We start from the raw sequence: 12,766 nt of genomic DNA on the forward strand, positions 1-12,766 counted from the left end.
CCTTCTCTAAAAACATCTTAGCTGTTATCTGAGTAATCAACAGTACTGAGGATGACCCTGCAAATACACTCATTTCCAGTGTTTCCAAACCTGTTTTACTTATGAAGAATAAAACATCCCTCCTTTCTTTTTTTTCTGTTAGCTTATTTTGTTGTTGTTAAGTTTAAATTGTTCCTGAAATAATTCGTGAAATTTCCTCGACATAGGCAAGGTACAGTTAAGTACTTTGCCCAAAGTACAGTTAAGTACGTTGCCCAAAGTACAGTTAAGTACTTTGCCCAAAGTGCAGGTAAGTACTTTGCCCAAAGTGCAGTTAAGTACTTTGTCCAAAGTAGCTTGTGCCTTCTTAAAACTACTTGATGGTATATGTTGGAAAATATTACAAATACTGCACTATTGCTAATAAGTGACTCATATTTTGAGGTTATATTGAAAGTTCTGATTCCTAAGCCACATTTTTTTACGTGATATATTTAAAATATGGATTTAGTGTTTGTTGAAGAAAAGAGCATCTGAGATTACCTTTCTGTTTTTATCATCTTATCTCCCTGTTTCTGGAGCCTGATTTTAGGCTAGCCCCCAGTAAAGCTTATTGTTAGAATCCCCCTGATTCGTTCTCGTTTTGAAAGATACCCACATTTAAACTTAGGGCAGAGAAGGAAGGGTCCAGGGAGCACTGTGGGACACAGGGCAGTGTGGCACGAGCAGTGTGGCTTCCAGTGGCAGATGAAGCCTTTTGTATCAAATTGAACAGAAATTGCCTTCAAAAGACTCAAAAATGGGGGACACTGAAGGATTAAGAATGAGTCTTAGAGTACTAGGAGCTCTTAAACGCCTTTCGAAATCTTTAAGAAATAACCTCTTCTGTCTTAGATAATATCTCGATTGAGGGGAACCTGACAACCTAACAGTATCTTGAGTTGCTGATGATTTGCTATGTTAGTTTTGAGCACCTTTTAAAAAACCATCAGGTCAGCATGTGGTTTTTGCCATTGCAGACCCGGGTCAAAGTGAGAGGAAAGCGCAGACCACAAACACGCGCAGCTCGGCAGTTGGCTGCCCAGGAGTCCAGTGAGGCTGAGGACATGAGTATCCCCAGGGGATTTGTTGCACAATTGGCAGATGGCGTCATTTCACCAGATGGTCATCAACCACAGCCCAGGGCAGCTGGTGGAGAAGACAGCTCTGAGGAGGCCGTGGCAGCTGCCATTCCAACTTGGGCAGGTGGTCCTGTGCTTGGGACAGACAGAAACCCCTTTGTGAAATCTCTGGGTCAACCTCTTGAGGATGACCTTTTTGATTCTGGAGATATCTTTTCCAAGGGCATTGCATCTCAGTCCACGGGGAGAAGAAAAGCCAAGGTGAAGGCAGCAGACAGCCTGGCCAACCCGGCAGGGGGAAGTAAAGAAAAAAGCCCCATGTTTCCTGCTCTCAGTGAGGCAGGCAGTGATGATGATCTCTTTCAGTCTGTTAAACCAAAACCAGCAAAGAAAACAAATCCTTTCCCTCTCCTGGAAGATGAGGACGATCTCTTTACAGACCAGAAAGGCAAGAAGAATGAGTCAAAATCCAACAGTCAACAGGATGTTATCTCAAAAGCACAAGATATTTTTGAGGTAGGTGATAGGACATAACAATACATTTTTGTGGGGGGTTCTTTGTTAAGGAAAATACCTGATTGGGTCATTTGAGCCATAGATTGCATTAAACCTGTTTGGTTGCTGCCCTGTATCTACTTGCTTAGTAATTATAATTAGGTTCTCTTATTAATAACTCTGAAACTTATTCAGAAGTGGTTTTCTGTTTCTGGCCATAACCATTGATGCAAGTCTTGGTTTTTATAGTTTTTATCTGGCTATTGCTGCAGTCAGCATAGATAAAGTAGCATCTCTACAGCTTGAGTGTTTAACCTCTGGTTCTTGGGGAAACAGGCCCTGGCTGGAGCTGATGATTTAACGCAGGCGGTAAGGCCTTCAGTGACACTCTTCGGGCAGATGTTTATTGAGCTTCTGGGAAGTGGAAGCACAAGGTGAACTAGGACCAGTGCTCTGCTCCCCAGAGCTCTCAGGGAGGGGAATTGGATATAGACAGAGCCGCATATAAATAACGTTTTCAGGTAATGTTAAGGGCCTTAAAGAAAACAACCCAGGGCAGTGGGGCAGAGCGATGGGTTGGGGTGGGAGGTGCTCCTTCAGGTAGGACTGGTAGAGAAGGGCTCTCTGTACGGCTCGAGTTTTAGCTGGGACTAGGAGAAAGAGAAGGACCATGCCAGGCGGAGATCTGGAGCAGCACATTCCAGATAGAGGGGCAGCTCGCATGGCTGTTCCAGAGCCCTGTGGCAGTTTGCATTTCTACAACTTGTTGAAATTAGTGTATGTAGTAAAGTAAAAACTTGATTTAAAATTGTTTTGCTTGTTTTTTGGCTTACAAGGATGATATATTTGCTACAGAAGCAATGAAAGCCTCACAAAAAACAAGAGAGAAGGAAAGAATATTTGACTCCAACTTGTTTGATGATAACATTGATATCTTTGCTGACCTAACTGTAAAACCAAAAGAAAAGTCCAAAAAGAAAGTGGAAGCTAAGTCTATATTTGACGATGATATGGGTAAGTTTAGTTTTCTATACATGACAGAGAGAGTCATTACTGTTCAGCGACTTGATATTTCTCCTGCTACCTTTGTCTTGACCCTTTCCTGGAAAATGTTCCCCAGTGGGTTTCCTTTGACTTGCATTATACTCCTGAGATAGACTGAGGGTGGATAAGTAAATGGCCTAGTCATTTTAGTGAAACAATGTTTTGTTAATGATGGATATCAAGGAGTTTGAAGGAGCCCAGAGTTTGACTTTCAAGTATAATTTAGCTTTTTTCTTAGTGTGCCCCCTGCCAATCATCTATGACAAATCTGAACACTGATGTCATGAAAGGAGGATCAGAAACTACCCCACATGCTGAAGTAGGCTGAGGTGGCTGCCTCGGGTTGATGCAGTTCTAGCTGGAGAGTGAGCGTTAGTGGTTCGGAGAATGGAGGGGCAGTGCAGGAGGAGAGCAGGACTGTATAGGAAAGCAGGCTGTAACTCAGACTTTACCTCTCACCAAAGATCTTCTGTGTTTGTAAACATGTTCATTTTCTCTCCATAGTATAATGTCCACTTTATTAATGGGCAAGCCAAATGCCCCGTAACCCGAAATGTAGGGCTTCTGATATGTCCTGTGTTAGTGCATAGGACTCGGGCTGAGGCCATATACACTTCCTACTCCCCCACCTCCTCTCTCCCAGTCTGGACCTTGGGGTTAACTGGGAGAAAGCTGGTACTGCAAAGCCACACTTTTTCGACTCCCCAAGCAAGTGTGCTCTGTCTCTACCTGCTTCCCACTACAAGGTACAGAAGAGACTATTACAAAAAAAGTAATACATGTTATAATAGATTAATACTATTTGTAAAATGTAAAAAGTAAAAAGCTAGCCCTAGAGGTAACTATTATTGAGAGTTTGGTGTGTCCCCTTTCAGACATGGTGACAGTAATAGAGGTTTGTATACATATAAATGTATACTTATTTTTTCAGTGTTTTCCCATGTCAGTACATAGAGATCTACTTCCTTGTTTTTAGTAGTTGTGTACTGTTGCTTTATATTTAGCCATTAGCCTATTGAGAGTGATCTAGATTGTTTCTCCATTTTCTCTGTTACAAATGATGCCATAATCTTTAACATTTGTACATACATATCTTTATGTACACATGCTAAAATCTCAGTAGAATAGAATCCTAGCAGTAACATAACTGGGTTACTATCATTACTGAGTAAAATGAGTCATGGAGCATTAGAGTCAGTGAAACATTAAACACAAATGTAGTCATAAAGACTTACATGCTTAGCATTTAGGTGCTGCAAACAGATGCATTTATTCTGAAAGAGGGTGACCTGTGTTGGATTTCCCTTTGCTTATTTTTAGTGCCTTTCCCTTTTAAAATCCAGTGGGAAAAGAATGTAGAAATAAGTATAATGCATAGATGGTAAAGTCAGGGGCTGGATTGGAGATTCAGTTATCTTTCCACTTTTCCTCTCCTGCATGTGCACACACACAGCTTTGTAGCTGAGAAAATTATGTGCAGAGAGAAAATGTGACTTGTATGTGATCATAAAACTTAGTAGCAGGGGCTTCCCTGGTGGCGCAGTGGTTGAGAATCTGCCTGCCAATGCAGGGGACAGGGGTTCGAGCCCTGGTCTGGGAAGATCCCATATACCGCGGAGCAACTAGGCCCGTGAGCCACCACTACTGAGCCTGCACGTCTGGAGCCTGTGCTCCGCAACAAGAGGCCGCGATAGTGAGAGGCCCGCCCGCGCACCGCGATGAAGAGTGGCCCCCGCTTGCCGCAACTAGAGAAAGCCCTCGCACAGAAACGAAGACCCAACACAGCCAAAAATAAATAAATAAATAAAAATTCATCCACATAAAAAAAAAAAAAAAATAATAATAATAAAAAAAAACTTAGTAGCAGAGCCAGGACCAGAATCTAAGAGGCTTGGCTCTATCTTAGTGTTTTTTGGTATCCCATACTGTTATCAGACTTGAGTCTTTGGTTGTTTGTGTAGATAGGTCTTAAAAGCACCCATTTTCTTGCCTATTCAGCAACTCTTTTTTTTTTTTTTAAAGATGATATCTTCTCCTCTGGTATCCAGGCTAAGACAACCAAACCAAAAAGTCGATCTTCACAGACAGTGCCTGAATCAAGATCTGAACAGAAGGTGTCCAACATATTTGATGATCCCTTGAACGCCTTTGGAGGCCAGTAGAGTGTACAGGGTATCCTTCAGCTACATCCTTGAGTTAATGATGCTGTCTTCTGTGCTCACTGTCTTAACTGAATTATAAAAAGCATATACTGAAACAGCTAGCTCACTTCTTACCCAATGTACTTAGTATTTTTCTGTACTGGTTTTAATCATGCTTAATACTGCCAAACAAATAAATGTTTCACTGTTTTGTTATTGTTTTTGCTTTTTTAACCATATTTTGATTAGCCTTGGTGGGGCCATGGTTTAGGGTCATTAGAAAAGAAACCTGTTTGTGCCTTTCATGGGTGGGCAGGGAATCCCAGAGGTAGCAAATGCCAGACAGATGACCAGGAGTCTTCCCTACATGTATGGGAGCCCTAACTTAGAACCAGGGCACTTGATAGAGGAAGAGGATGAGAGATTATATACTTCATGAGTCTTTGTAATAGGAGAGGAGGTTTTCTCTCATTCCACTGAATTTTGAAGATGCCTCTATAGGTCCACTAAAGCAAGGTTTGTCAAACTGTAGTCCTCTACTGTCTGTTTTTGTAAATAAAGTTTTATTGGAAAGAACCATACCCATTCATTTATGTATTGTCTATGGCGGTTTTCACCCTACCTCCAATGCCAGAGTTGAGTAGTTGTGTCAGAGACTGGATGGCCTACAGAGTCTAAGATATTTTCTTTGTGGCCCTTTACAGAAACAATTTGCTGACCCTTGCTCTAAGGCATCCATTTCCATTCCTTGGAGCTTTGCATTATTTTTTGAAAGAGGCAGAATGAACCCAGATAATGGTAGGAAGAAGGGCTGAGGATGGAAATGTCAGCTTCTAGAGCACCAGTGTTTCATAGAACTCTGCACTGATGGGAATGTTCTGCAACTGTGTTGTCCATTGCGGATGGCTGACCAACTCCCACCTCACCCCCTGCCCGTCTAGCCTGTTTTCCTGTGCTGTGCCATCTTGCTCATGAGTATTCAATCTGTAACCATGGCACAATCTTGTAAGCAGACCCAGTTGGCTTCACCAATTCTGAAGCCAGTATCTTCTTCCTTGGTTACTTTTAAGGTTGAATTGGGAATTGCTCATAGTCAGAGATTTTGTATAGCTCTCACACATCAACTGTTTGTCCAGCTCTGCTGTGAGAATGACCCAACAGCAGAAGAGGGTACATACTAGCTGCCTATTCCTTTTCCCTATCCCTTTAGTGCATCTTCCTTCTGTCCCTTAGGTTACTTGTGTACAGTTTCCTGTTCTGAGTCTGAGCCCAATGTGTGATCTGACTCAGTAAGCATTTGTTAAACATGTTTTTCTTTTGGAATGATCAAATCTGCTGACCCATCATTAGGAATGATTCCAGGGAATTCAGGAGACAATAGAGTTAGAAAATAGGCAAATTGCTATTTTGAGAGGGTTGAAAGGGGGAGGGAACTTAACACTCACTGGACTGATGGTAGGCACTTTTCATGTCAGTCTCCTTAACTTACCAGATAGGTATTGTCCTCATTTCACAGATGAGGCTAAAATCTGGAAGCAGAGTGGACTAGTGGAACAAGTTTGGATTTTTTTATTGAGACCTAGATTTAAATCTGCCACTTAGAGCTGTTTGAGTATAGGCAGATTGTTTTACCTTTCTTAGCTTCTGTTTCCTTCTTTGTCAAGTAGGGGTTTCAGTACCCACCTTGCAGGATTAGTGATGGGACAGAATATGCAAAGATCCTTGTTAACTATCTGGCACTTGAAGGACTTGAAACATGGTAGATGATGATGGTGAGAATGAATGAACTGGCCAAGGTAGCAGAGCTTCCAGTGTTGGAACCCAAGGCTTTAATAAGCTCATCCACCTGACTCCAAAGCTCCTTCTCTCAGTTCTCCCTGACTGAGAGGGGTGGCAGGTTTTAGAAACTAAGGTTTTGCTTCAGTAAGATTCATTTCATCACAGGCACTCATTCAAGAATTTAGTATACAAAGATAATAATCATATCTCTGTCCTCACGGGGCTCCAGTCAACTCAGTATTAGAGTTTAAGAAGGAACCAGTGGCAAGAGAGCCTGAAGATGAGTGAAAGCACAGTCCCTTATCATATACCTCAGTGTATACTCAATGGTTTGTTGAATTATGGAGATAATTTGGTGGGTGGGGTCTCAGAGGAGAGTAAGAAAGGACAGGCAATGGAGATTAGGCATTGGGGTTCATTTTAGACTGGTTCCTCCGAGTCACAAGATGATAAGTGAAGCTGCAGTGAGAGGGAGATTACTGTTCATTGTCAGTTGAGTAATCCACCTAGTAAAATAGTAGGCCAGGAGGGCTGGAAAATCCGTAAGCCTTGGATTTAGAATACCTACAGGAAATGAAGATAAAAAGAAGCAGTGGGGGCCCATGTCAGGCTGGAAGGTTTGTGTTGGCTGTTATGGTGTGCACCTGAGCTCAACAGCTTGGGAATTAGAGCTGGAGAAGAAAAAAAAAGGGTGGCTGGGCATAGCCGACGCTGCGATTTGACAACCCAAGGTACCCACTCAATTTCAACTCTACAATTCTCAGTAAATTGGATGAGGAATAAATGGATAAGATCTACAGAGCTTGTTTGCTTTCGCCCTTGCTTTCAACCAGGCATGGCAATGTCCCCATGTTTCAGATGAGGTACGTGAGACCAGAAACGTTAGGGGTCAGTAAAGCGCAGGAAGAGTGATTTGTTTAAGGCAGGCCGGCCTGGACCGCACTAGAAGTGCACAGGCTCTGGAAAGGCCATCGACGGGGACTATCCCCCCAGCACGTCGGGCACCTCTAAGAGCGCCTTAGGTTGGTCTCAGGGAGGGTGCTGTCTATACTCTCCTTCGGCCACAGGCCAACCCCACCGTTCCCAGAAGCCTGTGCGACTGGTCTCCAGCCCGCCCGCTTCGGCCCTAGTCAGCAGGCCACTGTTAGTAATACAGGATTAACATCCGGGCCCCTCCTAACCACCAACCACCACCGAACGCAAAAGAAGCCCCAGCTCCCGAGCAACCGCAGGCGTCCGGCGGACAGGTCCCGCCCCCGCCCCCGCTGATTGGAGGGCGACGCGAGCACCGGCGAGCGATTGGTACGCGGTGTCACAAAGGGGCGGGGGCGCGGCGACCACTGAGCGTTGCTCTTCGGTGCCTGCCGCGGCGTCGCTCGCGGAGCCGCACCTCCTTACGGGCCTGCCGGCGGGCGAGGTAGTGGACGACAGCCGGTGAGGGCAAGCGGGCCGGATGGGGAGGGCGCCCAGGGCCGCGGGCCGCTGAGCCGGGCTGCGCTGCCGTCGCTGGCCTCCTGGCCGCGCCCCCTCCGTCGCCGCCGCTGCCCCGATACCGGCGCGGCGGGCCGCCTTCGCGGAGGAGACAGCCTCCACTTTCCGTCCCTCCGCGAGCGCGACGCGGGGTGCCCCGCCCCGCCCGACAGGTGCTGCCCTCCGAGTCGCGGATTCTGACGCGGAGCCTGACCGCTGCCCTTCTGATCTGGCCCGTGCGTCTGGGTAGCCGGAGTTTATCCTGGAGGAGCACGGGCTGCGCAGGTGACTCCGTTCTCTTCAAGTGTCTAACATTGAAGGCTGGAGGAGGCGTTGGCTCCGAAGGATTTCACAGTCCCGCTAGGAAATTGATTTCAGAGTTTAGGGTACATGATGTGGTGGATATAATTCTGAAGCTTGTATTTAAAACTTAGGTATATTTCCAGGCTTTAGTAAAAACGGTTCATTAAGAGTCGGTATTTTTAAGGACTGCATAACATGCTGGCTCCCTTTATGTCGGAGGAAGAATTTAAAAGAAATGCTCTGATTCCAGGGAATTGGCTGTTCTTTAGAACAGAGGATAAAGCTGATTCCGAGTTACTGAAATTAGTTATTCAGCACTGTTATCGCATTACCTGTCTTTAACTTCCCTTTCATCTTTGATGGTTGTGTTTTAAGAACTTTTTCAGAAGGAAGGAGAGAAATGTTTTGGAAATTGATTTAGAAACCTTTTTTGATGCCATTACTCCCATGATCTTTTTTTTTTTAACATCTTTATTGGAGTATAATTGCTTTACAATGGTGCGTTAGTTTCTGCTTTATAACAAAGTGAATCAGCTACACATATACATATATCCCCATATACCCTCCCTTTTGCGTCTCCCTCCCACCCTCCCTATCCCACCCCTCTAGGTGGTCACAAAGCACCGAGCTGATCTCCCTGTGCAATGCGGCTGCTTCCCACTAGCTATCTATTTTACATTTGGTAGTGTATATATGTCCATGCCACTCTCTCACTTCGTCCCAGCTTCCCCTTCCCCCTCTCCATGTCCTCAAGTCCATTCTCTACATCTGCGTCTTTATTCCTGTCCTGCCCCTAGGTTCTTCAGAACTTTTTTTTTTTAATTCCATATATATGTTTAACATACAGTATTTGTTTTTCTTTCTGACTTAACTCTGTATGACAGTCTCTAGGTCTATGCATCTCACAGCAGATAACTCAATATCGTTTCTTTTTATGGCTGAATAATATTCCATTGCATATATGTGCCACATCTTCTTTATCCATTCATCTCTTGATGGACACTTAGGTTGCTTCCATGTCCTGGCTATTGTAAATAGAGCTGCAATGAACATTGTGGTACATGACTGTTTTTGAATTATGGTTTTCTCAGGGTATATGCCCAGTAGTGGGATTGCTGGGTTGTATGGGAGTTCTATTTTTAGTTTTTTAAGGAACCTCCATACTGTTCTCCATAGTGGCTGTATCAATTTACATTCCCACCAACAGTGCAAGAGGGTTCCCTTTTCTCCACACCCTCTCCAGCATTTATTGTTTGTAGATTTTTTGATGATGGCCACTCTGACTGGTGTGAGGTGATACCTCATTGTAGTTTTGATTTGCATTTCTCTAATGATTAGTGATGTTGAGCATCCTTTCATGTGTTTGTTGGCTATCTGTATATCTTCTTTGGAGAAATGTCTACTTAGGTCTTCTGCCCATTTTTGGATTGGGTTTTTTTTTTTTTTATATTGAGCTGTATGAGCTGCTTGTAAATTTTGGAGATTAATCCTTTGTCAGTTACTTCATTTGCAAATATTTTCTCCTATTCTGAGGGTTGTCTTTTCGTCTTGTTTATGTTTTCCTTTGCTGTGCAAAAGCTTTTAAGTTTCATTAGGTCCCATATGTTTATTTTTGTTTTTATTTCCATTTCTCTAGGAGGTGGGTCAAAAAGGATCTTGCTGTGATTTATGTCATAGAGTGTTCTGCCTATGTTTTCCTCTAAGAGTTTTATAGTGTCTAGTCTTACATTTAGGTCTTTAATACATTTTGAGTTTATTTTTGTGTATGGTGTTCTTCAGTGATCTCTTGGTTATTTAATAGTGTATTGTTTAGCCTCCATGTGTTTGTATTTTTTACAGTTCTTTTTCCTGTAGTAGATATCTAGTCTTATAACATTGTGGTCAGAAAAGATACTTGATACAATTTCAATTTTCTTAAATTTACCAAGGCTTGATTTGTGACCCAAGATATGAGTCTTTTCTGGAGAATGTTCCATGAGCACTTGAGAAGAAAGTGTAATCTGTTGTTTTTGGATGGAATGTCCTATAAATATCAATTAAGTCTATCTTGTATAATGTAGCATTTAAAGCTTGTGTTTCCTTATTTATTTTCATTTTGGTTGATCTGTCCACTGGTGAAAGTGGGGTGTTAAAGTCCCCTACTATGATTGTGTTACTGTCGATTTCCCCTTTTATGGCTGTTGGCATTTGCCTTATGTATTGAGGTGCTCCTATGTTGGGTGCATAAATATTTACAATTGTTATACCTTCTTCTTGGATTGATCCCTTGATCATTATGCAGTGTCCTTCTTTGTCTCTTGTAATAGTCTTTATTTTAAAGTCTATTTTGTCTGATATGAGAATTGCTACTCCAGCTTTCTTTTGATTTCCATTTGCATGGAATATCTTTTTCTATCCCCTCACTTTCAGTCTGTATGTGTCCCTAGGTCTGAAGTGGGTCACTTGTAGACAGCATATATATGGGTCTTGTTTTTGTATACATTCAGCCAGTCTATGTCTTTTGGTTGGAGCATTTAATCCATTTACATTTAAGGTAATTATCGATATGATGTTACTATTACCATTTTCTTAATTGTTTTGGGTTTGTTGTTGTAGATCTTTTCCTTCTCTTGTGTTTCCTTCCTAGAGAAGTTTCTTTAGCATTTGTTGTAAAGCTGCTTTGGTGGTGCTGAATTCTCTTAGCTTTTGCTTGTCTGAAAAGGTTTTAATTTCTCTGTCGGATCTGAATGAGATCCTTGCTGGGTAGAGTAATCTTGGTTGTAGGTTTTTCTCCTTCATCACTTTAAGTATATCCTGCCAATCCCTTCTGGCTTGCAGAGTTTCTGCTGAAAGATCAGCTGTTAACCTTATGGGGATTCCCTTGTATGTTATTTGTTGTTTTTCCCTTGCTGCTTTCAATATTTGTTCTTTGTATTTAATTTTTGATAGTTTGATTAATATGTGTCTTAGTGTGTTTCCCCTTGGATTTATCCTGTATGGGACTCTCTGTGCTTCCTGGACTTGACTGACTATTCCTTTCCCATATTAGGGAAGTTTTCAACTATAATCTCTTCAAATATTTTCTCAGTCCCTTTCTTTTTCTCTTCTTCTTCTGGGACCCCTATAATTCGAATGTTGGTGCGTTTAATGTTGTCCCAGAGGTCTCTGAGACTGTTCTCAAGTCTTTTCATTCTTTTGACTCCATTACTCTTAATAGCTAAGCATGGCTTTTAAATTATTGGTAAAAATTCTGGACGTATTTTTTTCTCTGCCTTCTTCTTTCCTCTTCCTCTTCTATTTTTTAGCTGTCCTTGTATCATTTTCCATCCTGTTTTTGAGTCTCCATTGCCCCTCATTTACCAACATCATAGGGTTCCATAATCTGCTCAGTCAAGCATGCTCTAACACAACTTTCAGAAGGTGTCCACGGGGCTTCCTTGGTGGCGCAGTGGTTACGAATCTGCCTGCCAATGCAGGGGACACGGATTCAAGCCCTGGTCCAGGAAGATCCCACATGCCGTGGGGCAACTAAGCCTGTGTGCCACAGCTACTGAGCCTGCACTCTAGAGCCCGTGAGCCACAACTACTGAAGCCTGTGTGCCTAGAGCCCGTGCTCCGCAACAAGAGAAGCCACCGCAATGAGAAGCCCGCGCACCACAACGAAGAGTAGCCCCAGCTTTCCGCAACTAGAGAAAAACCCGCGTGCAGCAACGAAGACCGAACACAGCCAAAAATAAATAAAATAAAATAAAATAATTTATTTTTTTTAAAAAAAGCCCAGGGCTGATTCAGACTTGCCACATCAGTGAGTTCATCCAAGTGTAAAGTGATATGTTTAAAAAAAAAAAAAAGGTGTCCATGGACCCCACCCTTAGTACTGGCTAGGTCTTTGGCCTACTGGAGCTTCCGTTTGCCCCTCTGCTATCATCTAGTCCTCCAGTCTGGCTTAACTAGATTTCCTAGACTTGCTTTGCCCTCTGTTACAGTGATTTCTACTACTGAGGAGAAGTATAATTATTTCCTAGAGGCACATATTTCAGTTTTGAATTTGGTTACCAATCTTGCTTCTTTTTGGATTTTGGAAATTACTCCATTGATGAGGGCCCAAATTTGTGGTGGTGTTCCAGTACAATTAGTGCTGTTCTAGGTTGCTAGTTTTCTTTTAGCCCATAATTACTCTGTACATTCTTGTTGCAGATGAAGGACTTCCAAATCTGTCTTTATTTTACCTTCTCCCACCATTTGTTTATTATATTCGGAGCATTGCTGTGGAAGACTACTGTGGTGAAAAAAATGATCTTTATATCTTATGTCTCTAAATTCCTTGGACAGGCACTGGTCTCCCATGGCTTTATTTCTGTAATATTCAGTTTGGCATTCCTGACCCCTGACCTCTGTTGCTAGATCTTTTACTATGTAGATAGGAGTGCTCTTGGCTTTGGGGGAACAGACACT

General features: G+C 42.8%; 2 protein-coding genes across 18 annotated transcripts in view; both read left to right on the forward strand.

Moving 5' to 3' along the window:
* LOC309604621 (WASH complex subunit 2-like) overlaps positions 1-5,356 on the forward strand; it is a 56,622-nt gene extending 51,266 nt beyond the window's left edge. For 14 of the 15 annotated variants that reach the window (XM_082339400.1, XM_082339403.1, XM_082339401.1 and 11 more), the window contains 3 exons: positions 999-1,616; positions 2,432-2,609; positions 4,662-5,356. In XM_082339400.1, the coding sequence (XP_082195526.1) occupies positions 999-1,616; positions 2,432-2,609; positions 4,662-4,801 (936 nt within the window). In that variant the 3' untranslated portion in view covers positions 4,802-5,356. The remainder of the gene's footprint in view (positions 1-998; positions 1,617-2,431; positions 2,610-4,661) is intronic. The other variant, XM_082339402.1, reaches the window with a different exon arrangement.
* A 2,630-nt stretch (positions 5,357-7,986) lies between these two features.
* ZFAND4 (zinc finger AN1-type containing 4) overlaps positions 7,987-12,766 on the forward strand; it is a 76,337-nt gene continuing 71,557 nt past the window's right edge. For 2 of the 3 annotated variants that reach the window (XM_082339457.1, XM_082339459.1), the window contains exon 1: positions 8,178-8,314. The gene's annotated coding sequence lies outside the window, so the exon portion shown is untranslated. Of the gene's footprint in view, positions 8,315-12,766 lie in introns of all 3 variants that reach the window. The other variant, XM_082339461.1, reaches the window with a different exon arrangement.

Source organism: Balaenoptera borealis (genome assembly GCF_965194805.1).
Source record: "Balaenoptera borealis genome assembly, chromosome: 10".
NCBI lineage: Eukaryota > Metazoa > Chordata > Mammalia > Artiodactyla > Balaenopteridae > Balaenoptera > Balaenoptera borealis.